Source organism: Apodemus sylvaticus, chromosome 19 (assembly GCF_947179515.1).
Source record: "Apodemus sylvaticus chromosome 19, mApoSyl1.1, whole genome shotgun sequence".
Classification (NCBI taxonomy): Eukaryota; Metazoa; Chordata; class Mammalia; order Rodentia; family Muridae; genus Apodemus; species Apodemus sylvaticus.
Genome location: NC_067490.1, coordinates 24,112,449 through 24,140,229, shown reverse-complemented (window position 1 = coordinate 24,140,229; position 27,781 = coordinate 24,112,449). Strand labels below are relative to the sequence as shown.

Genomic DNA, 27,781 nt, shown 5'->3' with positions numbered 1-27,781 from the left:
GTCATGGCCGGCCTCTGCTTCTCTACTCTTTCCCTCTCTCTGCCTTTCTCTGCCTCTACTACCCCCCTTAACTCCCATCCCATGCCCTGAATAAACTCTATTCTATTCTATGCCGGTGCGTGTCTGGTCCCTCGGGGGAAGGGATGCCTCGGCTTGGGGCCTGCTGGGGCACACCCTTCCCCCACATCTCTTTTTATGACCTCTCTCTCTCTCTCTCTCTCTCTCTCTCTCTCTCTCTCTCTCTCTCCCCATCTTCACCCCATCCCCTAGGCTGGTGGCAGTCAAAGGCTGGCCACAGGGTTGCATCTACAACCTCCAAAACCTACAAGCAGTTTTCGACACTTGGGAAAGTACCTACTCTTTCTATCAAACAAATCTTAAAAACTTGCTTCACGTTTTCTTCTGTCTCTTAAAAATTAGGAAAAACAACCAGCCAACCAACCAAAACAAAACTATCCAGGTAACAGAGCAACAATCAATTAGGGGGGTTTGTAAACACTGACCTCCAATCAGCTGATAGGAAAATCACCATGTCAATATTCAAACTGCACCGCTGCACGTAGGAACTCGCGGAGACCGTGGCAGCACACACGGCCTAGCCTGTACGTGCTCAAGCCAGATGGGGTCCCAGCGGAGAGGGGAAGAAGACACGGCCTCCCACTCCTAACCAACAAGCCATCTCCAGCTGACATCCGTTTACCGGGGAGGAGGGGGGGGAGTAGTTCTCTCTAGCGGAGTCTCACTGGGTATACTAGGCGCGCTTAAGGGTAGGCTCCGTGTCCAGCAGGAGACAGGTAGCATAAAACGAACCCAATGGTGTTTTTTGTAACCTTTTTGCTTCATATTGCATAACCCCCCAAAAATACAAACAAACAAACAAACAAACAAACAAAAAACAGCCCGGCAGTGGTGCGCACTTGGGAGGCAGAGGCAGGCAGGTTTCTGAGTTCGAGGCCTGGTCTACAGAGATCCTGGTCTTCCAGGACAGCCAGGGCTATACAGAGAAAAAAAAAAAAAAACCCAAATAACAACAACAAAAAATAGCCTTTTGCTAGTATGTTATGGTTTTCCAGTTTGTGTTTTTATTTTTATAGATTTTGTTTGTGTGTGTTTCTTCCTTTATTTTTCTCTATATTCTTTTAGGTTTTTTGTTTTTTTTTTTTTTTTGTTTTTGTTGTTTTTGTTGTTTTTTTTCTAACGAGAGAAGGGGAAAAGGTGTGAAGTTGGATGAGTGAAGAAGAGGGGAGTATTTGGGACCGGGGAAGCCATAATTTTTATTGAGACTCTGTCTCAAAAAACAAAACAAAACAAAAGTAATGCAGGCTATAGGACGGAATAAGTATCCCTATGCAGCCAAATAGAACCCAAATACACATACATACATACATGCATGCATACATACATACACACATACATACATATATGTAGACACTCATGTATGCACAGAAAACCAAAATAGTTTGTTTAAAAAACAAACATAATTTTTATTGCATGAAAAAAATTTCAATGAAAGCAAAGAGCAAAAAATAAATAAATAAAAAATTTAAAAAAAGAAAGCAAAGGGCAAAGCAAAGCAAACCAAAACAACGTCAACGACAAACAATAGTAGCGACACCAACACCACCACCACCAAAAAAAGAAAAAAAACCAAAAAAAACCAAAACCAAACCAAACCAAACCAAACCAAACCAAACCAAACCAAACCAAAACACAACAGCACCAACAAACTCCGAACTACAGATCCCAGCAGCCTCTGCATGGCAGGGTTTGGGCAAACAGCCAGTGAGAAGCTGTGTTTGCAAAGGGCTGGGATGACGTGTGCTCTCTGGTTTGGAAAGACCTGCTGAACTGTAAAGAGCTTTGCTGGTGTCTCGGAGCTCACCGTGTCCGGAGAGGACCGACTCATCGGCTGTAAATGGACGCGATACTGAACTACAGGCCCGAGGGCAGCGAGGACTACTACGCCTTGCTGGGATGCGACGAGCTCTCCTCGGTAAGCAGAGTTGCAGGTTCTCCCCAGGTCGACTTTGAGATCAGACACATCTCCTGGGACTCCAACCTCGGACCATTTTAAAGGAGTTTCGCCTCAGAGAAAGTGAAGGATTAAAATGCTTGCTGGTTATTCGGAGGAAAGGACCCTGAGCTTTAAAGTATCAGGTGGGGAGAAAGACCACGTACAGAGGGCTTTTATTTATTTACGGCAGCGGTTCTCAACCTGTGGGTCGCTACTGACTTGCGGTCTCATGTCAGATGTCCTGCACATCGAATATTTATTTTACAATTCACAGAAGCAGCAAAATTACAGTTATGAAGTAGCAGCGAAATGATTTTATGGTTGGGGGGTCACTACATGCTGAAGGGTCGTAGCATTAGGAAGGTTGAGAGCCACTGGCCTGTGATTTAGAACTCAGGAGGCGTGGCCACCTGTCATCTCCTCTTTCAGAGAAAATCTCTTGGATTTTATAGTACTATTATAGCTTCAAATACCATTATAACTTCAAATCACTTAAATCAAGTTAGGTGTCATATCTGTCAGGAGATTTTTCTTTTAAAGAAACCAATGCTTTCTTTAGACATCATATAATTGAGACAAATGTGTTCTTCTGTTAAATACTTATTATTTTGGTTTTATGTGCATACATGAGTGCCTACATATATGTATGTATGTGTGTATGTATGTATGCATGTATGTATGTGTATTTGGGTTCTATTTGGCTGCATAGGGATACTTATTCCGTCCTATAGCCTGCATTACTTTTGTTTTGTTTTTTGAGACAGAGTCTCACTATGTAGCCCTGGCTGGCCTGGAATTCACCATCTCACCATTTAGATCAGGTTGGTCATGAGTTCATGAATATAACTTGTCTCTGCTTCACAGGTGATGGGATTAAAGGCATGTACCACCATGCCCAGCCACAAGAGCAAATTTTTAACATCTGTAGTTATAATTAGATTAAAGAATTATTCAATCATACATACATTTTTATTTAAAATTTATGCTTTATTCATTGAACCTTTGTATGTTGGGATGGACCAGATCTTTGACCCAAGATGGAGTCACTTAAGACACCAAGATGGATGGCCTGTGTACAGCCTCCTGCTGTTCTAAGGGCCACTCCCCCAAAACAAAACAAAACCAAAGCCCCCGACATGCAGTCCTTCTTGTAAGTAAGAGTTCCTTAGTTCTTACTCCGAATAAAGTCTTGCCTTTGGCTTCATTGAGGCTATGGTAGTCACTTTGTCTAGATAAGCCACACACTGTGGAGCTAAATTCTTGCCTCATTTCATTTTTTTCTCCTTAGACAAGTTTTTTTTAATTAATTAATTAATTAATTAATTATTATTCTATGTGAGTACACTGTAGCTGTCTTCAGACGCTCCAGAAGAGGGAGTCAGATTTCATTACAGATGGTTGTGAGCCCCATGTGATTGCTGGGATTTGAACTCAGGACCTTTGGAAGAGCTGTCAGTGCTCTTCACCGCTGAGACATCTCTCCAGCCCCTAGACAAATTTTTTAGAATTAGAATTCTGGCTGGTCGATGGTGGTGCATGCCTGTAATCCCAGCACTCTGGGAGGCAGAGGCAGGTGGATTTCTGAGTTCAAGGCCAGCCTGGTCTACAGAGTGAGTTCCAGGACATCCAGGGCTATACAGAGAAACCCTGTCTCGAAAAACCAAATCCAAAAAATCAAAAAAACAAAAACAAAAACAAAAAAACCCAACAACAACAACAAAAAAAGAAATTCTGGGTTGAAGACTAGAAATAGAGGCTTTTCATATATGTGTGTGTGTGTGTGTATTCATATACATACACACATATACATTATATTTAACATATATAAAATATGTAATAAATATACACTATATATACATACATACAATATATTTCATATATTTTACGTATATTATATGCTCCCGTATATACATTATATATTACACAAATATATACACATTATAACTATATATTTCATATATAATGTGTGCTTCATACACATTACATATGCCTGCAAGTATATATTGTATGTGTGCTTTAATTCGCTTTTAGAAATGCGAATCTACTTATTGAAGGTTCAGGAGACCATCCATGTTTGTGCCTTTGAACCTCCCTTCACCCTCTCGAGGTTTTGGTTTATTTAACTGTGAGTAAGTTAAACATGATTCTGTTTGCCACCACATGGTAGGCAGCTGTGCAGACTGATTGCTAGGTATTGAATCAGGAAGGGAGGGCTTGGCGGACCTTGACGTAAGGGCCTTGGCTGTCCATTGACTGCGTCCAGCCCTGGGCGTGTGGGATGCGGGCAGCAGGACAGAGATGGGCCGTGTTGGAAGCAGGCTGGCCACCTTTACTGGTTTACTCGGGGTCAGCCATGCAGAAGGTCTGTGTTTAACCCTGTGACAGTGAAATAGCAAAGTAATGAAAGGCTTTACTACGAGCTTTCTTTTAAATGAAATTGGCAAGACTCAAGAGATATAAAGCAGCAAGTACCAGCGACGTGTTAGCCCTGTTGGGGAGTTACAGTTTGCAAGCACAGACTGGTGCCATAATGTTTAAAAAGTATTTTTACAAGTATGTTTGTATATATGTATGTATGTACGCGTTCATGCCACATCATGCAGAGGTCAGAGGGCACGTTGTGGGAATTGGTTCTTTCCTTCCACCATATGGGTTTACAGCATTGAATTCAGGTCACGGGGCTTGGTGGCAACTGAACCACTGAACCGTCTCACTGACCCCAGAATGCTTGCTTGTTCCTCTCCTCTCTCTCTCTCTCTCTCCTTGCTTCCTTCTTTCTTTCCCCCTCCACCTCCTTCCTTTTCTCTTCCTCCCCTCCCCTTCCCCTCCCCTTCCCCTCCCCCTCCCTTTCCCTCCCCTCCCCTTTCCTCTCCCCTCCCACTTCCCCTTCCCTCCCTCTTCCCCTCCCCCTTCCCTTCCCCTCTCTTCCCTTCCCTTCCCTCCCATTCCCATCCCCTTTCCCTCCCCTCCCTCTTCCCCTTCCCCTCCCCTCCCTCTTCCCCTCTCCCTTCCCTTCCCCTTCCACCATGCCCTTCCCTCCCTCTCCCCTGCTCTTCCCCACCCCTCCTCCTCCCCTCCCTATTCTCCTCCCTTCCCCTTCCCCCTTTTCCCTTCCTTTCCCACCTTTCCCCTCCCTTCCTCCTCCCCCTTTCCCCTCCCTTCCCCTCCCCCTTCACCTCTCCTCCCCTCTCCCCTCCCTTCCCCCTTTCCCCCTTCCCCTTTCCCTTTCTCCTCCCCTCCCCCTCCCCTCCCTTCCCCTCCCTTTCCCCTCTACTCCCCCTTATCCTCCCCTCCCCCCCTTCCCCCTCCCCTTTCCCCTTCCCTTTCCCTTCCCCTTCCCCTTTTCTTTTCATTTTGAAACAGGGTCTCTCTACATAGCTCTGACTGTCTTGGACCTCACTAGGTGGCCAAGGCTGGTCTTAGTTTCACAGATCTCTGCCTGCCTCCGCCTCTGCCTCTTGCAAGTGCTGAGCTCACACGTGGCCCCAGAATGTTTTCTAGTGTGATGTGAATTAAAAACAAAAACCAGAGCATCCATCACAATAAAATTCCAGCCATCTCTGATGATATAATTGCATGCATTTGCATTAGCTAACATTCCCATAACACAGACGTAAATATGACATAGACATAAATATGGGCAAAATGTATCTTAAAGGAGTAAAAGGATAACCATCTTTATTTTCTATTCTGTATTGATAGGAATTTTATACAAAGAGGGTTTGGGGGTACTTATAAGATGTGAATTTGCAGATGTTTACTTGGGGGCACAGGAGAGTTGGCTCAGTGGTTAAGAGCACAGGCTGCTGCTCTTGTAGAGGGCGGGAGTCTGGTTCCCAGCATCCACACCGTGCCTCATCGCACAGTGTCTGGAACTCCAGTGCCCTCTCCTGACCTCCATGTGCACCAGGCACACACACTGTGCACAGACCATGCAGGCGAAACATTCACACACACACACAAAACAAACAGGTACATCTCTTAAAGTGCCGCTGAGCTTGGCGGCACGTGCCTTTAATCCCAGCACTCAGGAGGCAGAGGCAGGCTGATCTCTTTGAGTCTGAAGCCAGTTTGGTCTCCATGTTGAATCCCGGGGGCCAGCCAGGGCTATCTGGTGTGATCCTATCACATACACACACACAAAGTATACTATAACATTTATGGCCTGAACTTCCTATTTAGCCTAGGACGACCTTGGAACTCTGGTCCTCCCCTTCCTGCCTCAGAGTGCTGGAATCGTTGGCATGGTTACCTACACTTGAAGATGTTTGATTCTCTTACGAGGTACATCCGTGCACATGTGTGTAAAGGTCAGAGGTTGGCATCTTATTCGGTTGCTCTTCACCTTATTACCAAAGTCAGCTAACCGGCTGGGCAGTGAGCTCCGGATTCTCCTGTCTGCCCCCCTCCACTGCGATCCCAGAGTCGGGGCTCCAGGCCTGGCTTTTACTTGGGCACTAGGCATTCAACTTGAGTCTTTTTTTAAAAAAAATATTTACTTATTTATTATATGTAAGTACACTGTAGCTAGCTGTCTTCAGACACACCAGAAGAGGGGGTCAGATCTCATTACAGATGGTTGTGAGCCACCATGTGGTGGCTGGGATTTGAACCCAGGACCTTCGGAAGAGCAGTCACTGCTCTTAACCGATGAGCCATCTCTCCAGCCCCCTTGAGTCCTCTTGAAGCTTGCATGTGACAGCGTTAGTGGTTCTCAATCTGCTGGGTCAAGACTCCTTTGGGGGTCAAATGACCCTTTCACAGGGGTCACCTAAGACCTTTAGAAAACACAAATATTTACGCTATGATTCGTAGCAGTAGCAAAACTATACAGTAGCAGAAAGAGAGTTTATTATTGGAGGTCAGCACAAGATGAGGAACTGTATTAAGGGTCACAGGCAGCATCGGAGATGTTGAGAATCACTGGACTAAGCAGTTTCCTCTGTCTCTCCTCTTTATTTGAAATCCTGAATTTTGTTTTAGGTTGAGCAGATCTTGGCAGAATTTAAGGTCAGAGCTCTGGAATGTCACCCCGACAAGCATCCCGAAAACGCTAAATCTGGTAAGGATCTACTGATGGCTTTCTTTCTTTCTTTCTTTCTTTCTTTCTTTCTTTCTTTCTTTCTTTCTCTCTCTCTTTTTCTTTTCTTTTCTTTCTTTGTTTTTTTTTTTTTTTGATTTGGTTTTTTTGAGACAGGGTTTCTCTGTATAACCCTGGATGTCCTGGAATTCACTCTGGCTGGCCTCGAATTCAGAAATCTGCCTACCTCCTCTGCCTCCCAGAGTGCTGGGATTACAGGCGTGCACTGCCACTGCCCAGCTCTTTTTTTTTTTTTTAAGATTTATTTCTTTATTTTATGTGTATGAGAACACTGTAGCTGTACAGATGGTTGTGAGCCTTTGTGTGATTGCTGGGAACTGAATTTAGGACCTCTGCTCGCTCCAGTCAACCCTGCTCGCTCTGGTTAATCTTGCTCCCTCAGGCCCAAAGACTTATTTATTATTATAAATAAATACACTGTAGCTGTCTTCAGACACACCAAGGTGTTAGATCTCATTATGGATGGCTGTGAGCCACCATGTGGTTTCTGGGATTTGAACTCAGGACTTTCAGGAGAGCAGTCAGTGTTCTTAACCTCTAAGCCATCTCCCCAGCTCCCCAGCCCCCATGGCTGTTTCTTAAGAGGATGAACAACATACAGGCCTGTTGTATGACAAACCTTTTCCTGGCACATGCTACACTGCTACACACATAGCCATTCACCTCAGAAACGAAGCCTAGGAAACACAAAAGTACTCATATCACCCAAGTACATGAGTTTTGTTGGGGTGACCTCTAGGAGCAAAAATGACTCAAAGACAGCTGTATCACCAAAGCCTACCTCAGCATGGGTGATGGTCACAGAAGCTGGGGGCCTGGAGCACACTGCACAGCCTGTGGGCGGGCAGCTCAATAGGTTGGAGAATGTCCCTTCCAAATGATTCAGCTGGACTACACTTCTTCCAGGCAACTGGTTTGGTCTTAGAGAGTCTTCTTTGCAATTCAGTTCTGTATTTATTGCTTACCCAGAATGGGCGGAGCCTAGTGAATCTGGTCAGTTTCAGGAACTTCCTGAAGCCGTTTTGAGTTGTTTATCTTCCTGCTGAAAGATTTTGCCTGCAGGGTGAAATGTTTCAATATTGGAGGAAACTGTTAACACAACAGGGCTGTGTTAACCACAGCTGTGTATAGCACCTGCATTTTCTTTATTTACTGTTGCAAGGCCTTCAAATTAAAAAAGTAATGATGATGATGTCTGTGGGTATGTGTGCCATGGAATGGGGTGGTCAGAGGAGTCGGTGCTTGTTGCAGGATATATTAAAAAAAGACCTGCAAAGTTCCAGCTGTACACAGTCCTGTGGGCTCTGTCTCTAGCTAGCCCCCCACAGCGACTGATGGCTGTGTTCCCAGCTCTGGTTTGCTTGTCGCTGGAGCCACTACTTTCTTCTCAGCCATAAACCCATGTGGTCCCACATTCCAGTGACCAAGAAGCATCACCAAGTTCCCGGCGCCCATGCGCTACTTTCTGCCCTGGCAATGATCCCACGGGGCAACTCTCTGGCGGGGCCGAAGCTCCTGCGTTCCCGTTGCTGCCCTGCCATCCCCAGGCAGCGACCATCCACCCTCGCCGCAACACCCAGCAACCCGGTAGAAACAAAACTCTAGAAGCTTATAATTAACTTATATATCAATAAATTCTCAAGCCGGGTGATGGTGGTGCACGCCTTTAATCCCAGCACTTGGGAGGCAGAGGCAGGCAGATTTCTGAGTTCGAGGCCAGCCTGGTCTACAGAGTGAGTTCCAGGACAGCCGGGGCTATACAGAGGAACCCTGTCTCAAAAAAAAAAAAAAAAAAAAATCAATAAATTTTCAATTCACAAGATGCCAGTACGATAATTTCAGAACCAATTGAGAATGATAAAAGCTGCCCACCTAGATTAGACAATTTATCCCAAGTATTCTAACCTTTATGATATCATAACTGCCTGTGGCTATTTAAAGACACCCTGCCTGTCCAGTCCGTCCCCTCTATCTTGGCCTCCTTCTCCTGAGACTTCTCTGTCCCTGCAACTCTTAGCCCCGCCTCCCTTTTCCCTGTCCAATCACAAGCCTTGGAATCCAGGCTTGGATGGTGAGTGCTAGGCTAAATTTATTTTTTTAATTCAATGATTTTTTTTTTTTTAAGATTTTAATTTTTTTGCTGGGCAGCAGTAGCACTCACCTTTAATCCCAGCAACTGGGAAGGAGGCTGAGGTGACGGATCTCTGTGAGTTTGAGGCCAGCCTGGTCTATAGAGGGAGTTTGATTATGGTAGAGCTGTGCAGAGAAATCCTGTTTTGAAAAACAAACAAACAAAAAAATAAAAGAAAATGATTTATTTATATGTGTGTATATGTGCTTGCAAAAGCCAGTATATGTGTGTGTGTGTGAGATGTGTGGTGCATGTGTGGTTGTGTGTATGTGTTTGTGTGTCTGTGTATGTGTGGTATATGTGTGTACATGTGATGTGTGGTGCATGTGTGCTTGTGTGTTTGTGTGTGTGTGTATGTATGCACGTGTGTGGTACATGTGTGCTTGTGTGTGTATGTGCATGCGTGTGATATGTGGTGCATGTGAGCTTATGAGTGTGTTTGTATGTCTATGTGTGTGTGTGGTATGTATGTGTGTGTGTGCATGTGATGTGTGGTGCATGTGTGCTTGTGTGTGTGTTTGTGTATCTATGTGTGTGTGTGGTGTATGTGTGTGTGTGTGCATGTGATGTGTGTGGTGCATGTGTGCTTGTGTGTATGTTTGTGTATCTGTGTATGTGTGTATGTGTGCTTTAAGAAGCCAGCCGAGGGCCTAGGATTCCCCTGGAGCTGGAATTACAGGTCGCTGTCAGCTGCCTGACACGGAAGCCTGGAGTCAAATTGCTCTTAACTGCAGCGCTCTCTCGCCAGGCCAACAAGGACTCAGGTGTTTTTTTGTTTTGTTTTGTTTTGTTTTTTGCTATTGGATGGCTGCAGGGTAGAGGACTGTGAGAGGTCTCTTCTAATAATAGCATATATTTGTGTGTACTCTATGATGTACTCGACGTGTAGTTCATTTTTACCAGCCAACGAAGTGTTAACATAAGAATATATTTATTCTTATTTATTCTCTTTATTATTTTTATTTATTGTGCATCTCTCTCTCTCTCTCTCTCTCTCTCTCTCTCTCACACACACACACACACACACACACACACACACACACACATGTCCCAGGACGTGTGTGGAACTCAGAGGGCAGCTTGCACGAGCCAGGTATCTCCATCCATGGTGTGTGTCCAGGAGGTCAAACTCAGGACGTCAGGCTTGGTGGAGGCAAAGGCAGAGACCCTTCCTCCCTGATCTCTCCCACCAGCTCGCCCTCGTCTTTATGATATAACCTTACAAACGAGGACACTAAAGCCCGACTAGGGAGCCCAGCCTGCAGTCTCGTAGTATGTGGGAGTCAAGATTCTGGCAAGATCCGTTGGATGGCTTTGCGGTTTAACCCTCCAGGAGAGCAGTGTTCATCTCTCGTCTTGTTTTCCAGTGGAGACTTTTCAGAAGCTGCAGAAGGCCAAGGAGATCCTGAGCCACGCAGAGAGTCGAGCCCGCTATGACCACTGGCGGAGGAGCCAGATGGCGATGCCGTTCGAGCAGTGGGAGGCTTTGGCCGACTCAGTGAAAACTGTGAGTTTCTCTCTGGGGATGTTGGGGTTTTGGAGGCCAGGCTGCTCAAGGGTTAGACTCATGACTTAGTCTAAAGAATCAGTAAGCAATAGGAGGGAAAAAGACCTAGAAGTTAGTGGTTAAGTCATTGTTTACAAAACCCCGTGAGGAGAAAGTCAGCAGAGGCGGGGCAGTGGTGTCGCTTGCACGCCTTTAATCCCAGCACTTGGGAGGCAGAGGCAGGTGGATTTCTGAGTTCAAGGCCAGCCTGGTCTAAGTCAGCAGAGAGAGACCACCAGCAGAGTGAGTGTTTAGAAGGAGCCATGGCTACTTGTTTTAGCGTATTACACTTCTTTTGGTTTTTGGTTTTATTTGTTTGTTTTGTTTTTGTTTGTTTGTTTTGTTTTTGTTTTTTTTTTATTTGGTTTTTCGAGACAGGGTATCTCTGTGTAGCCCTGGCTGTCCTGGAACTCACGCTGTAGACCCGGCTGGCCTCGAACTCAGAAATCCGCCTACCTCTGCTTCCCAGAGTGCTGGGATTACAGGTGTGCACACCATGATGTATTTTTGTCTGTGTACGTGTCTGTCTTTTTGTCTCTGTGTGTATGCCTTGTGTGTGTGTCCTCAAGAAGAGCACACTGGTTCTGTCGTTGTGGGCTGCCATGTGAGGACTGGGAACCAGACCTGGTCCTCCGCAGGGGGATGACGCTCTCTATCTCAGAGCCATCTCTCCAGCCCTTCCTTTATTATTTTTTTTCTTGTTGTTTGAGCTTGTTTACTTAATAAGGCAAATACTACAAAACAGGATACACTTTTTCGTATTATATATGGTGGTAAAGAGTTCCCACACTTAGAAAGTCCTGCATTACTTCTGAACGCCGTTAAAAAGCTACATGCAGAGGCTGGAGAGATGGCTCAGCGGCTAAGAGCACCACTGTTCTTCCGAAGGTCCTGAGTTCAAATCCCAGCAACTACGTGATGGCTCACAACCATCAGCACAGCTACAGTGTACTTATATAAATAAATAAATAAATAAATAAATAAATAAATAAATAAATAAATAAATAAATCTTTAAAAAAACCTTACATGCAGAGGCTCCACAGTTAAGCCCCTGGCTACTCTTCTGAGTTTGGTTTGCAGTACCCACGTGGCAGCTCACAGCTATGTGTAAGTTCATTTCTGAGGGCTCTGACGCCCTCTTCTGGCGTCTGTCAGCATCAGGTTCTTGCTGCTATTCTGAAGATGAAGTGTGGTTCCTAAGACCCGTGCTGGGTGACTCACAACTGCCTGTAACTCCAGTTTAGGGTGTCTGATGCCCTCTTCTGTCTTACCAGGGCACCCACACGTGTGCCATTCTTCACAGGCACACATACATACGCATAAATAAAAATATATCTTTTTTTTTTTCAAGTCAGGATTTCTCTGTGTAAACGCCCTGACTGCCCTAGACTACTAGCTTTGTAGATCAGGCTGGCCTCGAACTCATAGAGATCCACCTGCCTCTGCCTTCCAAGCACTGGGATCAAAGGTGTGCTCTACCACGCCCAGCCTATAAAAATAATATCTTAAAACATAGTAGTACTTAGCTTTACATAGTCTGAAATAATATTCTTTTCCTTTTATTTATTTATTTATTTTCATGTGTGTGTGTGAGTGTGCTGTGCATGTGTTTGTACATTTGGTGTGTGGGAGTACAAGTGTGTCTGTATGTGTTTTTTGCTCATGTGTGTAGAGGCCAGAAGGTGACACTGCCTCCCTTATTACTCTCTAGCTTATATGTTGAGTCAGGATCCCATTTGAACCCAGGGATTGGCTCCTTGGGTAGTCAAGGTGGCCAGCTTGCTCTGGGAAATCACCTTTCTCTGCCAGCTGAGTGCTGGGATTATAGACAGGCCATCACGCCACTCCAATATTTATGATGCTGCTCGGGATTTGAACTTGCATCCTTCGGCAAGCATTTCCCCACTGAGATGTTTCTCCAGCCTTTGCCTTTCCAAAATTCCTTGGCACTGGCTTAGTAATCATTGTTCTACAAAGTCAATGCAAGCGTATCTCCAGTCTCCTCAGTGTGATAAAGTGTAACTACTGCTGAGTTAGTTATCATGGTTGTCCAATGCCTTCTGATAGACAGCTCTTCACTTTCTGGTGACGTACCCAGTCACCATTTCATTACTGTTTTTTTAAGATTTATTTATTATGTATACAGTATTCTGCTTGCATGTATGCGGAAGAGGGAGGGCATCAAATCCTATTACAGATGGTTGTGAGCCATCATGTGGTTGCTGGGGATTGAACTCAGGACCTCTGGAAGAGCAGTCGGTGCTCTTAACTGCTGAGCCATCTCTCCAGCCCCCACACCATCAATCTTGTGGCTCAGCCAGGTGGTGGTGGCACATGCCTGTAATCCCAGCACTCTGGGAGGCAGAGGCAGGCGGATTTCTGAGTTCGAGGCCAGCCTGGTCTACAGAGTGAGTTCCAGGACAGCCAGGGCTACACAGAAAAACCCTGTCTTGAAAAAACCAAATATACTACTACTACTACTACTACTAATGTAAATCTGAAAAAAAATTAAGAGTTCACCTAAGCCAGTGTTTCTCACCCTTCCTAATGCTGTGACCCTTTAATACATTTCTGCAGGTTGTAGTGACCCCCTAACCATAAAATTATCTTCATTGTTACTTTGTAACTGTAATGAATTTTGCTACTATTATGAATTGTAATATAAATATCCTGTTTTCCAGTGGTCTTCTGTGACCTCTGTGAAAAGGTCATTCAACCTCCACCCCCCAAAAAAGGTTGCGACTTATGGTTAAGAATCACTGACCTAAACCAATGAGTATGTTAGAAACTTAGATGTGAACATGCGATGTTGGTTTTAAAATGAGATATATAGCCGTTGAGACGGCCTAGGGGTATAGGCCCTGTTACCAAGCCCGAAAACCTGAGTTTGATCCTTGGAATCCACATGGTAGACAAAATTGATTTCTGAAGGCTAGACTATCCTCTGATTTCTGCACATACACCATAGCATACATATGTCTATACACATCCACATGTACACACAGAGATAAACAAAACATATATAACAATTAAGTTTTGAAAACTTAAAGGCCAGGCACATCTTTAATTCCAGTGCTTGGGAGCCAGAGGCAGGTGGATTTCTGTTAGTTCAAGCCAGCATACTCTACACAGTGAGTTCTAGACAAACAAGGGCTACAAAGGAAGACCCTGTTTCAAAAAGCAAACAAACCAAAAATTTATTTTGAATAAAGATATATTGGTTTGAGTTTTGAGGATTCAGGCCTTTGAGATCCTGTGATAATTATGAAACAGACTTTTCTTTCTTTCTTTTTTGACTTTTTTTTCCCCTGGTTTTTGGGATTTGGTTTTTTCGAGACAGGGTTTCTCTGTGTAGCCCTGGCTGTCCTGGAACTCACTCTGCAGACCAGGCTGGCCTCGAACTCAGAAATCCACCTGCCTCTGCCTCCCAAGTGCTGGGATTACAGGCGTGCGCCACCACCGCCCGGCTTCTTTCTTTCTTTCTTTCTTTCTTTCTTTCTTTCTTTCTTTCTTTCTTTCTTTCTTTCTTTCTTTCTTTCTTTCTTTCTTTCTCTCTCTTTCTCTCTTTCTTTCTTTCCTCCCTTCCTCTTTCCCCTCCCTCCTCTCCCCTCCCCTTCCTTCTTCTCCCCTCCCCTCCCCTCCCCTCTAGACTTGGGCAGATATCAACCCTCCATGCTATTTTGTCTATTTCCTTGTTAATAACTCCATTGTATAACTTACCACATTCTCTCTGGGCTGTCCTCACTCCAGCTGGCCAGCTCCCATGGCCATGTTCTCAGGATTCCTACCCCATGGTGTAGTCTCCTCTTCTCTTTACCTCCCTGTCCTCCTCTCCTTGTGGTCTCTGCCTCAGATCCGAAGCCTGGGAACCGAAGCTCCTCTGCCTGCCTTTCTTCTGCCCACCTATAGGTTGTCAGCACCTTTGTTCAACTGATAGTTATAAATTAAGGAGCAAGGTTACATAGTGTCACTTAGCGAACACGAGGATCTCCTTGACCCTAGAGGCAACCAGACTTTGGGGGCCAGTATTTATCATTACAGTATATAGCACCATACCAAACCTCAACATTATTTCTCCTGACTTCACCTCCTAAGTAGTGGGACTGCAGGCTTGCACCAGGGAGCTAACAAAGATCTCTTTTAGTGCAGAGAATCTAGGCTCTCTATCTTGTTCCAAAGTACAGATCAGGAAGGCCTGAAGGCTGCCGGAAAATGGTTCTGGTTAAATCACAGTCAAAACCATAAGAAAACATCCTCAAAGACTAATAAAATTGTCCCGTGTCACACCCATAAGTTACATACATTTTTTTGACTTGGCTGTTTGATAAATCAGCTGTGTTGGGGGTCTTCCTGTTACCCTACATAAATCTATTTGCCTATTGATGATCCCTGGCTGGGTGATATATCTTTGGTGGTGGTGGTGGGTGGTGGTGGGGGGTGGTAGGTGGTGGGGGTGGGGGTAGGGGTGGGAGTGGGTAAGTGGGAGTCCAGTTGGCCACAGGCTATTTGCAGAAGCTTCCTACAGTGCCCAGATGGCCAGTCTTTCTCTAGCCAGATGGCAAACAGTGAGTAGTACTTTAATACCTGCTTTTGAAAAGACAGTCAGCCCTGTTTGGATATTATCCCAGACCAAGCAGGTCAGAGATCAACCACTCAGGCAAGTAAAAAATTTACCCATGGTGACTCAGGATAAAAATAACTAATTTGGGGGGCAGGAGAGATGGCTCAGCGGTTAAGAGCACAGACTGCTCTTCCAGGGAACCCAGGTTCGATTCCCAACACCCACATGTTGGCTTATAATTGTCTAACTCCAATTCCAGGGCATCTGAACTCTCTTCTGGCCCCAGACACACATGATGGCGTACAGACACACATATGGAGACAGCATCCATATCCAGAAAATAACAATTTGAAAAAAAGCCAATTTTTCGCCTGGTATTCAGCTGAGCTGTGTGGCTCGTGTGAGCCAGTTGTTTCAGTTTCCTTTTTTCCCCAGTGTGTAATGGCGTGTAGATTAAAAGAAAAATATTTGCTAGTGTTGATTGAGATTTAGAATGTCAGATAATTATTTCCTAAAAAAAAAAAAAAAAAATCTGCTAAGGAAGACTGGTAAACAAGTTTAATGTGAGTGGAAAATACCAGGAGGCCCACTTCACAGACACGAGCATTCGTGGCCTTTGCCCTCTGGTGTTTGTTTGGTGACACTCTGTCTCATGCTTGCCCATGTGTCTCTAGCCCATCACTGTTTCTACTCTATTATCATTTGGTTTTGTTTTTTTGAGACAGGGTTTCTCTGTATAGCTCTGGCTGTCCTGGAACTCACTCTGTAGACCAGGCTGGCCTCGAACTCAGAAATCAGCCTGCCTCTGCCTCTGCCTCCCAGAGTGCTGGGATTACAGGTGTGCACCACCACTGCCCGGCCATCACTGTTTCTACTGATGCCTTTTTTTTTTTTTTTTTGAGGCAGGGTCACATGTCCATTCCAGTCTGCCCTCAGACTCCATATGTATTCAAGGATGAATGATCTTGAACCCTTGATCCTCCTGCCTTCGCCTCCTGAGTGTTGAGATCCTGAGTGTGCTCTATCATAGATGTTATGTGGTGTGGGATCCATCATGCCCACTGCAGGATGTGGGCGTGCTAGGTGGCTTCGTTTGGGTTTTAGTGTTGTGAAGAGACTTGTGGCAACTCTTACAAAGGAAAACATTCATTCGGGGCTGGCTTCCAGGTTTAGAGGTTCAGCCTGTTATCATCATGGCGGGAAGTGTGGCAGCGGGAAGACAGACAGACATGGTGCTGGAGGAGTCAAGAGTTCTACATCTCGATCCACAGGCAGCAGACAGAGACTGCCACTCTGAATGTAGCTTGAGCATAGGAGACCGCAAAGTCCCGCCTACACAGTGACACACTTCCTCCAACGAGGCCACACCCTCCAAGACCACACCCTCCAAGGCCACACCTCCTCCAAGGCCACACCTCCTCCAAGGCCACACCTCCTAACAGTTCCACTCCAAATGGGCCAAACATTCAAACACTGGAGTCTGCGCGGGCCATACCTATTCAAACCCCCATCCGGGCAGCCCTGTATCAACAGAGCTCCGTCCATCCTGAGTGCAAGACTTTTTTTGCCTGGTCCTGGGGATTGAACCCAGGACTTCCCAAATGCCCGGGAAGCGCTTTACTTAACCGACCTCCATGCCCAGCCCTTTGATCTCCCGAGGACTAGTTGATCCGATGCTACATGCTGTTCTGCGCTCCTGATATAGTCTGGTGGAGCTGTGGGATGAACTCCTCTGAACTCTGAACGTGAAAAGATGCGCCTTGCAGGCTGTCTGCTTCACAACACAGACTGCTTAGCATCACTCTTAAATCCTTTACATATTTGTGTGTGTGTGTGTGTTCATGTAGACGTCAGAGGACAGCTTGCAAGAATTGGTTCTCTCCTTCTACCACGTGGATGCCAGGTATCAGACTGAGGTGGTAAGGCTTGGAGGCAAGTGCTTTGCCCACTGGGCCATCTTGCCAGATCTTAGCTTCACTCTGTGTTTGACCTTCTTCGACTGACCACAGTGCATGGTGAGGGTGGGGCACCTGCATATGAGGCTAAGTACAGCCTGGGTTTTTCTTCTGACTCTTTCTGTAATTGGAATTAGTGGCGACGAGAGTCTGACGATGAAATGTTTAGTTTTGATTTATTCATAGGGGTAATGGGTATGTAAGACTGTCTCAGAATGGGTTTCCACTGAGGCCTGGGTTTTACTTTCAGTTTTTTTATTAAAAATTTTTACGGGCTGGAGAGATGGCTCAGCAGTTAAGAGCACTGACTGCTCTTCCAAAGGTCCTAGGTTCAAATCCCAGCAACCACATGGTGGTTCACAACCATCCTTAATGAGATCTGATGCCCTCTTCTGGGGTATCTGAAGACATCTACACTGTACTTACATATAATAAATAAATAAATCTTTAAAAAAAATTTTTTACATGTATGTATGTATGTATGTATGTATATATTTTATTGTGTATGTGCTTCCATATATGTGTAGGGTGTGTGTAAGGGTATGCTATGCATGTATGTGTGTGTATGAGATGTGTGTGTGTGTATGTGTGTATAGGGTATGTGTGTGTGGTGTATGTTTGTGTGTGTATGTGTGAGTTTGTGTGGTGTGTGTATATGTGTTTGGGGTGTGTTTATATGTGTGTTTGTGCATGTGTATGTATCTATGTGTTTATGTATGGGTGTACATGTGTGTGTATGTGTAGGGGGTGTGTTTGTGTGTGCATGTGTGTGCATGCGTGTTAATGTATGGGCATGCATGTGTATATGTGTGTGTGGTATGTGTATTTATGTATGTGTATTTGTATGTGGTGTGGCTTTGTATGCGGTATGTGTTTGTGTGTGTATGTATGTGGTATGTGTGTATGTGTGTTTATGTGTGTGTGTGGGTATGTGTGTATTTGTGTATGTGTTTGTGCATGTGTGTGTCTGTGTGTGTTTGTGTGTGGGTGTACATGTGTGTGTATGTGTGTGGGGTGTGTTTGTGCATGCGTGTGGATGTGTGTTTATGTGTGGGTGTACATGTGTGTGTATGGATATGCATTGTGTGTGTGTGGTGTGTGTATGTATGTGTGTGTGGTTTGTGTATATGTGTGTGTTTATGGGTGTACCTGTGTATGGGTGTGCATGTATGTGTGTGGTGTGTGTATGTATGTGTGCTTTGTGTATATGTGTGTGTTTATGTATGGGTGTACCTGTGTATGGGTGTGCATGTGTGTGTGGTGTGTGTGTGGTTTGTGTGTATGTGTATGTTTGTGTATGTGTATATGTGTGTGTCTGATGTGGCACACATGTGGAGGGCAGGACAGCTTGCAGGAGTCAGGTCTTTCTTTCCACTCTGTAGGCCCTGAGGCTTGAGCCCAGGTTGTCAGCCTGGTGACACGCTCCTTTATCCAATGATCCATTTCACCGGCCTAAATTGTGACTTTTATAGTTTACAGTTTCAGTTCTCTAAGCTCAAAAAAAGAATTTTTGCCAGGCAGTGGTGGCGCACGCCTGTAATCCCAGCACTCTGGGAGGCAGAGGCAGGTGGATTTCTGAGTTCGAGGCCAGCCTGGTCTACAGAGTGAGTTCCAGGACAGCCAGGGCTACACAGAGAAACCTTGTCTCGAAAACAACATGTCCAGACTCTGGACTAGCTATGTAGACCAGGCTAGCTACGAAATCAGAGATTCATCTGTTCCTGCCTCCTGAGTGATTGACGGCCACCATGCCTGGCTTTTGTTGTTGTTGTTGTTGTTGTTGTTGTTGTTGTTGTTTTTGAGACAGGGTTTCTCTGTGTAGCCCTGGCTGTCCTGGAACTCACTCTGTAGACCAGGCTGGCCTCGAACTCAGAAATCCGCCTCAGTGGGTAAAGATGCTTGCCAGCAAAACCTGATTACCTGAGTTTGATCCCAAACTCCCTTGGTGGAAGGAAAATGGGCTCCCCCGGCACCCCAAATGCACCCCTCAATAAATAACCAAATGTAAGAAATGAATGACGTTCATGAGTGTCCTCTTAATTAATCCAGTCGATGCATTGGGCGGTCAGAAGTAAGAAGGACTTGATGCTGGAAGGAAGCGGCCAGACTCTCACCAGCACAGTTCCAAACACGGAACAGAGCAAGCAGACAGACGCCAAAAGAGGGGACCCAGATTCAACCCCAGAGAAAAGGACGCAAAAGGAACCTGAGTCCCCTGAGAAGGGCATCTCCCCACAAAACACGGACTCTCCAGGTAAGTTACGTCGCCTAGGCCTTCGCAGGAGACACCTGGAGATATCAACGACCATGGGTGGTTTTACAGCTGTCCTCAACCTGTCCTCGTAGCACAACAATGTCGACTTGAGAACTGGTTTAGCATCTTGAAAAAAAAAGTGTATTTTAGACAGGTCTCACTACCTATGTAGAGCAGACTGACTTAGAACTCACAGAGATCTGCCTGTCTCTGTCTCCCAAGTACTAGGATAAAGGCGTGGCATGCACAGCTGGCTTGGGTAACTTTTTAAGAAGGGACAGGAAGTAAGAGGAAGATGAGGAACGGATGTGGGAGGAGCTAAGGAGAGGAGTGGAGGGGTGAATGTTCTCTGAATATTCTGAACGAAATTCTCAAAGACTTAGTAAAAATATTAAAAAAAATCCCAATTTGGGAGAGGATAATTATTAAGCATGAGAGGTTCTTGTCCACATCGATTGTAATTTCTGTTCATAAGAATGCCAACGTATTGTTAATGTAAGTACTATTTATATAAAATATGAATAGTTTGCAGGGTATGGTGGCATATGACTTTAATCTCAGTACTCTAGAAGTGTGAGGCAGGCAGATCTCTGTGAGTTCCGGGCTAGCCCAGTTTACATAGTGAGTTCCAGGCTAGCCCAGTTTACGTAATGAGTTCCAGGCTAGCTCAGTTTACATAGTGAGTTCCAGGCTAGCTCAGTTTACATAGTGAGTTCCAGGCTAGCTTAGTTTACATAGTGAGTTCCAGGCTAGCCCAGTTTACATAGTGAGTTCCAGGCTAGCCCAGTTTACATAATGAGTTCCAGGCTAGCTCAGTTTACATAGTGAGTTTCAGGCTAGCTCAGTTTACATAGTGAGTTCCTGGCTAGCCCAGTTTACATAGTGAGTTCTAGGTCAGTCAGGACTACATTAAAAAAGGAAGAAGAATTCATCCTGGAGACCACTCCCACTGGTTGTAATGGAGTTTTGTCCCCAAGCTGTTTTACTCTGGTAGTTTGGCTCTTGTCCCTCTGATTTGAAGTATTTCTCCTCCCTCCTCTAAAGGTCTCTCAGACTGGAACTGTGGCCACCTTCGTTTCCGCTGGTCTGGTGACACTCCCTCGGAACTCCTGAGGAAGTTCAGAAACTATGAAATCTGAAGCGTTGCTGCTCAGTGATGGAGGGAGGGTGAGACCTCCATCCGTGCTGCCAAAGTGAATCTGTAGTCCTAGCTTTAAAATGCTGTGTTTGTGAGTTGTTCAGTACAGTCAGGTCCCCCCATCCTCGAACCCATTCTTACAGTGTGCTTTGTGTTACTTTGTGCTGGGGATTGAACCCAGGACCTCCCGAAGGCTCTCATCTCTATAATTCATTCTTACCTCCTACCCTCAACATGTTGTTTAAGTGAGAAAATTGTTGTAAGTTGTAGTTTATTTCAATATTTGAATCAATTGAGACTCTTAGATACATTTGTTTCCAAGAGTACACTTAGATACTATGTAGTTTATATTTCTAAGCATACACTTAGATACAACTTGTTTGAATTATATGTTTTTCCTGGTAATGTTATTTGTAGATATCAAGTAATTCCCCATTGGTGTCCTGTGATTCCTAGCCTTACAAAAATGTCTTCTGGATTTTGGTTTGAAACAAAATGTAGACTTGCTAGTCTGAATTTCATAGAGCGAAATAAATAATTTCCCCAAAGTTTATATATGCATTTAGGAAGCAAACTTTATTCATTCACCCATTCATTTATATGGATTTCATTTTGGTGAGTCTACATGCTGCCACGTAGCACAGGCTAGCCCTGAGCCTCTCTATGTTGCTATCCTCAAACTCTTAAACTTCCTGTTTCTTTCTTTGTTTCCTATGGACTGGCAAGACGGCTCAGCTGGTGAGGATACTTGCTACTAAGCCTGACAACTTGAGTTCCATCCCCAGGGCCACGTAGTGGAAAGATCAACTTCTGAAGATTTGTCCACACATTCTGCACAGCATGAACACTACCACACCCCAGATAAACAGATAGATAGACACTTGTAATTTAGAATATATGTTTCCTAGACAGATGTGGTGGCTCACACCCGCAATCCCAGCATATAGGATGTGGAAGCAGAGGACTGGAGGTTCTGTAGGACCTCCTTTTGGGGAGACCCCTACTCCATTCTCGGGATAGCATACACCCAAGGAAACACGAGAGACCGACTTGATGCAAACGCATGAGGTAGTTTATTATCAGAGCTTTGGATTGACACGTATCTCACACAGGAGACAGAGGAGTTGACCCTGAGGCTCAAAAGTTAGGGGTTTATATAGGAAAAGTCAGAGGGGTTGTCAGGGGGGTTTGACGGGGTTACACATGATTTGCTGATTCAAACATTGGCAGGGGATTCTGGTGCGCAGGGTGGGCTTTTTGGCATATGCGCAGATCAGGCCGTCCGCAATGTAGGAGGGCGGTTTATTTTTGTTAGCAGGAAGGTCACTTTGACATTAGTAAACTGCATCCAAGGGAGAGGAGACAGGAGACTCCAGTTCAGATGGTGTATGACCCATAGGAGATTGCCCCGGCACGCCCCTTATCTTTTATGGCCAGTCTGTTTGTGGAATGACTCAACCACAACCTTGCTTCAAGCTTGTCCGGAGTGCCTGGGCTCTAAGTCTGCTTGCTGCCTCAACTGTGGATTCTAAAAGTCCCAACTCCCTTCATTTCAAGGCCAGCTGTGGCTACATAGCCACTGGACAGTATAGGGCACAGGAGACCCCAATTCAAGAAAATCAAACCTAAGCAAAAAGAAAGCCGTAAACTTCTTCCTTTTATGAAGTATCAGTGCAGACAGTATCACTCTGCTCTGGCTGCTGTAACAAAACACTGTGGTGGCTCATGCGTGCCTTGCTGTTTGTGAAGCTCAAACAGTTCAAGGAATGGTCAGCACATTTCTGAGGCCGTGCGTGTCTCGTAGGTGGCCTCTTTCTTGGCTGCATATCATAGGGCCTCTTGTCCTTGTCCTTGTTTACTCGTCCCTGGTTTCTACCTCTTCATGAGAAGACATCAGTAATCCCAGATAAGGGTCCGTTCTTCACAACTTCAGTTTAGCTTATTTCTATCTTTTCTTTTTTTTTTTCTTTTTTCTTTTGGTTTTGGTTTTTTCGAGACAGGGTTTCTCTGTGTAGCCCTGGCTGTCCTGGAACTCACTCTGTAGACCAGGCAGGCCTCCAACTCAGAAATCCACCTGCTTCTGCCTCCCAGAGTGCTGGGATTACAGGCCGCCGCCACCACCACCACCACCACCACCACCACCCAGCAACTTATTTCTATCTTTTAAAAAAAAAAACTTATCTCTGAAGAAGATACCAGGGCTTTGAACTCTAACTTGTCAATTTTAGGAGGCCATAATTCACTTTATAAAACTAATGAAAGAAATTAAAACAGACAGACAGACAGACAGACACACACACACACAGAGAAACAGAGTATAATGCTGATTCCTTTAATTTTATCTGAATTTATCCTGTTTTGTCATCCATAAGTCTGTTTAGGGAATAATGTCTATCAATATTTTGTAATTTCAGTAAAATGATGCGTTGTCAACATTTTTTGCAAATTTTATCAACAAGAAAGAAAGAAAGAAAGAAAGAAAGAAAGAAAGAAAGAAAGAAAAAAAAAAGCAAAACACACACACAAAATGAGCATGATGGGCTCTCAGAGAGTTGCTTTCCTCCATACGGCTAGCGAGGGCCCAGCTACAGCCGGTGAACACTATAACCTGTTGCCTCTCGACCACATCAAAGGGGAAACTCCTACCCTCATGAGTAGCTGTATTTTTATTACATAACCTCTCATTGGTGACAAGATCTTGTTTTTGTTGACCCACTGCCGTTGCTTAAGAAATCGCTGCTCTTGACCCCTGCTCGTGATGGGTCAGCTTTGTAAGAGGAAGCATCGAACCCATTTGATTGGTTAACTGCGAGGGACCTTGTAGACATGAGGTACCATCGAGCCCTGACCGAACTCCAAGGGCCTGCTTAGTTAGGTACTGCAGTCCTTCGAAAGGAATCTAGATGGAAAACGGGTCAACATTTCTTCACTACCATGTCAACAATTCTTTACATACCGTGCCCAGCATGTACAGCACAATCACAATCAGATATATGTATCGTTTCACAATTTGAAAGTCAATGTTTGTGGATTGTGACTCAACTTATCTCATAGCAAACTTGATTATAGAAAGATAATCTTTTTTTTCTTCAGCCCCGCTCAATCCAGCCCAAAGATTTATTTTATTTTATTATATATAAGTACACTGTAGGCTGTCTTTCAGACACCCCAGAAGAGGGCATCAGATCTTATTACAGATGGTTATGAGCCACCATGTTGTTCCTGGGAATTGAACTCAGGACCTCTGGAAGAGCAGTCAGTGCTCTTAATCGCTGAGCCATCTCTCCAGTGCCAACATAATTCTTTTGAAAAAAATTGTGTGTGTGTGAGTGTATGTGTGTGTGCATGTCAGACTACTTTGTGGTGTGGGCTCTTTTCTGCCTTTATGTGATTCCTGGTATCAATCTCAGGTCAGGTTTGGAGGGCAAGAGCTGACCCAGATCCACTATTTTTTGGTTATTTTCTTTCCTTACTCATCCTATATATTTATAGCCACTCCTGTGTTCCTTGTATCAAGGGCAGCATGTTACATCCCCAGCTGTGAAGCCTCCGCTTACTCAGAGCACAGAGTCTAACACTCACACAATCTAACCACTTGGGCTATGGGAAGCCCAAGTCTCCATTCATTCGTTCACTGACTCACTACATCTTGGAGAGTTTCCTAAAGCATGCCAGGTGCTAGTCTATTCTAAACTATTGCTAAAAACTCCACATGTGAGTGAATTTATACATATGTGTGTGTGTGTGTGTGTATGTACACACACACACACACACACACACACACATATATATATATATATAATTTATTTAATTTTTTATTTTTAAGAAGACAGGGTTTTGCTAAGTAGCCCAGCCTGGCCTCTATTCACAGCACTCCTGCCTCTGCACACGCCTGGTTGTTGGGATCACGAGTGTGCAGAACCATGCCTGACTTGAACCAATGCGGCTGTTGTGCCATTGTGCCCTGGGTATTTATCATCATTTAAAATTTTTTTTTTTTTGCAATCACAAGTAAACACTGTAGTGAGCTGTTTCATTTAGTGCTTCTTCTGTTTTTGTTTTGTTTTTTGTTTTTTTTTTTTTAATTTTTTTTTATTTCGAGACAGGGTTTCTCAGTGTACCCCTGGCTGTCCTGGAACTCACTCTGTAGACCAGGCTGGTCTTGAACTCAGAAATCCGCCTGCCTCTGCCTCCCAAGTGCTGGGATTACAGGCGTGCGCCACCAGGCTCAGATGCTTCTTGTATGTGAAGTACACCTGTTGTGGGGTAAATACCTAGCTCTGGAATTACGGCGTTGCTGAGAATGTGTCAGCATTTGGAATTTGGTTACTATATCCTTAAAAAACAACAACAACAACAACAACCAAACCGATTTATGTCAGCATCTGCAGAGGCTGGGAGATGCCTTCAGATCCCGGTGGAGCTAGAGTTACAGTCTTTTGTGAGAAACCTTGAGTGGGGGTTGGGAACTTGGTAAGTACTGTTAAGGACTGAGCTCTGCACACCTCTGCCTTCTAAAAGATTAAAGGTGAGATTTAAGGCGTGTGCTACCACACCTGGCTATTGCTATATTCTTTAAGTAAACAGTAATTGCGGCTGGCTAGTTTTCATAGATCTGAGGGCGGCAGGCTTGAAAAACACCAGAAAAAGAGTATTTGCTCATTGGGATTCTTGCCTTCAGATGTTCTTTTTTCCTACTCTAGGCTAGACTTGGCTGCATTAGAAGCACTGTGCACACAGCACAGTTAGTAATCACGTCTTTAAACCCCTCCTAGGAAGCAGTGCCCAACATATGAAGCAACAAGAAAACCGGAGTGCACGTTTCTTCTGGCACTTTCCATAGAAAGACAACGGGGCCTTTCATCCGTGCTGTGGTGGATCCTTCCCTCTGTGTGTCCTGAAATGTTGAAACAGGATTCTGACACCTTCCACAGAGCTGCTGTGGCACACTGAGAGAGCGCTCACCATTTCTTCTAAATCCATATAGCTTCCAGTGCCCCTTGGACGCGTTCCCGGCTTGATGGGAACATTAGAAGAGAAGGAGAAAAAAAGGGGGAGGGGGGAGGGGGGAGGGAGAGAGGCTTCATAAAGAGAGTGAGATAAGATGCTTATGAATTTTCGTATCTTTCCCTTGCCCGGATCTTAGGGGTTTCGAGATCGGTCACAGCAGCAAGGGGTGATGACTAATGTGGTTATTGAGAGGGATTTTTTAATTTCCTGGAAGGCAAAAGCCATTGCTCCCCGCCCCCACACCTCGCGGACCCGGCGATGCAGGGACGTCGGAGAGTCTGCGATGGGAGGTATCATAAAACTGATGAATTATTGGAAAAAGGACGAACTGCTGGGCCGGGAGAACTGCAGTTCCCTTCCGGTTCCGGTTCCGTGGTAGCGCCAGCCGGCCTGGCTTTGGTGTTATTGCTTCTCGAGTCCTCTTACTCTCCTAGGGGTGGGGACACCTGGTATCCGGCACTCTTCCCACTCTCTCTTTGCTCAGGGATTTCTCCTGATGCTTTAGGATTGTAGAGAGCTGGATATGGACGGACTAGGAACAAAACAAAACAAAACAAAACAACCTTCTCTTTGGAGACCATAGGAACTCAGCTCAGACCTAGGGCCTAAGGTAGGCTAGTGAGATGGCTTAATATAGGTTGTCACCACGTATATATAGGTGACACCTTAATATAGGTTGTCACACCAGGAAGAAAGAACTCAGTGGAGAAATTGCCTCCTAGGAGTGTCGGTGGGAGATTTTCTTTTCTTTTCTTCTCCCCCCTCTTCCCCCGCGCCCCCCTCCTCCCCAGACAGGGTTTCTCTGTGTAGCCCTGGCTGTCCTGGAACTCACTCTGTAGACCAGGCTGGCTTGGAACTCAGAAATCCTGCCTCTGCTTCCCGAGTGCTGGGATTAAAGGCGTGCACCACCATTGCCCGGCTCAGGTGGGGGATTTTCTTAATTGCTAATTGATTGGGGGGGGGCAGCTCATAGTGGGCTGGGCCATCCTTGAGCAGATGGTTCTGGGTCATACCAGGAAGGCATGACTGCGGGAGGAAGCCAGTAAGCAGAGATTCCTCCATGGTCTCTGCCTGAATTCCTGCCTCTTGATTCCCGCCCTGACTGCTCTGATGGACACTGATGGGCAAGCCAAGCAGACCCTTTCCTTCCTCAAGTGCCCCTGGGCTAGAATTTCATCCCAGCAACAGAAAGCAAACCAGGACAGGTATGTTAGGAGCTTAGCTTGAAGCCAGACAGCATGGGAGCTGGGAAGGGGCGAACTACCAGGGAAGGAGAGGATTAGGAAGAACAGTGGAATCACAGCGAGAGAATGTGTTGTCATCTTCATCTGTTCTGATAACTCTGCCTAGCTTTTGTTTTTTAAAGGTGCACGTCTGGCTGGTTGACACTGATGCTCCCTCCATGGGGCTGCAAACCACTCAGCTCCTTCTGTCCCTTCTACAGCTCCTCCATCAGGGACCCCTGAGCTCAGTCCAAAAGCATATTAAGAGCTCAGATGGCTGTGAGCATCTGCCTCTGCATTTGTTAGGTATTCTGAACTTTTGGGCTAATATCCATTGGTGACACTTGGGAGACTGGTAGAGTTCTCATAGCAATTTTGAGTATCAGAAAAGGACCTGATAGCAGTCCCACTCTAAAAGAGTTTAATAATCACAGATATGTGCTGGGCAGTGGTGGTGCACGCCTTTAATCCCAGCACTTAGGAGGCAGAGGCAGGAGGGTTTCTGAGTTTGAGGCCAGCCTGGTCTACAGAGAGAGTTCTAGGACAGCCAGGGCTACACAGAGAAACCCTGTCTCAAAAAACCAAAAAAAAAAAAAAAAAAAAAAAAAAAAAAAAAAAAGAAAGAAAGAAAAGAAAAAAGAAAAAACCAACCAACCATAAAAACCTCACAGATATGATTTTAGAAATTCTTATAGGATCATCATTAAGACTTAAGTCATCTATTTGTCTATATAGCATCACTACAAGATAGTACATCTTCATGGATCTGCAGAAATCTGCTCCAAAGGGGTGTGCTATTACTTAGTGATTGTTATTTTTTTAACATGGAAAATTGTGCACAGCAGAT

The 27,781-nt window shown here is 45.1% G+C and overlaps 1 protein-coding gene across 1 annotated transcript; it reads left to right on the top strand.

The window, feature by feature from the left end:
* Positions 1–1,808: 1,808 nt before the first annotated feature.
* On the top strand, positions 1,809–21,254 carry Dnajc12 (DnaJ heat shock protein family (Hsp40) member C12). The gene is made up of 5 exons (XM_052164532.1): positions 1,809–1,993; positions 6,998–7,076; positions 10,614–10,753; positions 19,359–19,563; positions 20,608–21,254. The coding sequence occupies exons 1-5, from the start codon at positions 1,916–1,918 to the stop codon at positions 20,700–20,702; spliced, it is 597 nt and encodes a 198-aa protein (XP_052020492.1). The 5' UTR covers positions 1,809–1,915; the 3' UTR covers positions 20,703–21,254.
* Positions 21,255–27,781: the final 6,527 nt, after the last annotated feature.

What these genes read in the sequence shown, in the direction of transcription:
- Dnajc12 (XM_052164532.1), top strand. Translation starts at nt 1,916, where the DNA reads ATGGACGCGATACTGAACTACAGGCCCGAGGGCAGCGAGGACTACTAC. An exon ending in TCCCGAAAACGCTAAATCTG is followed by an intron (nt 7,077 to 10,613) that starts GTAAGGATCTAC and finishes CTTGTTTTCCAG; the next exon opens with TGGAGACTTTTCAGAAGCTG. An exon ending in TGGCCGACTCAGTGAAAACT is followed by an intron (nt 10,754 to 19,358) that starts GTGAGTTTCTCT and finishes TAATTAATCCAG; the next exon opens with TCGATGCATTGGGCGGTCAG.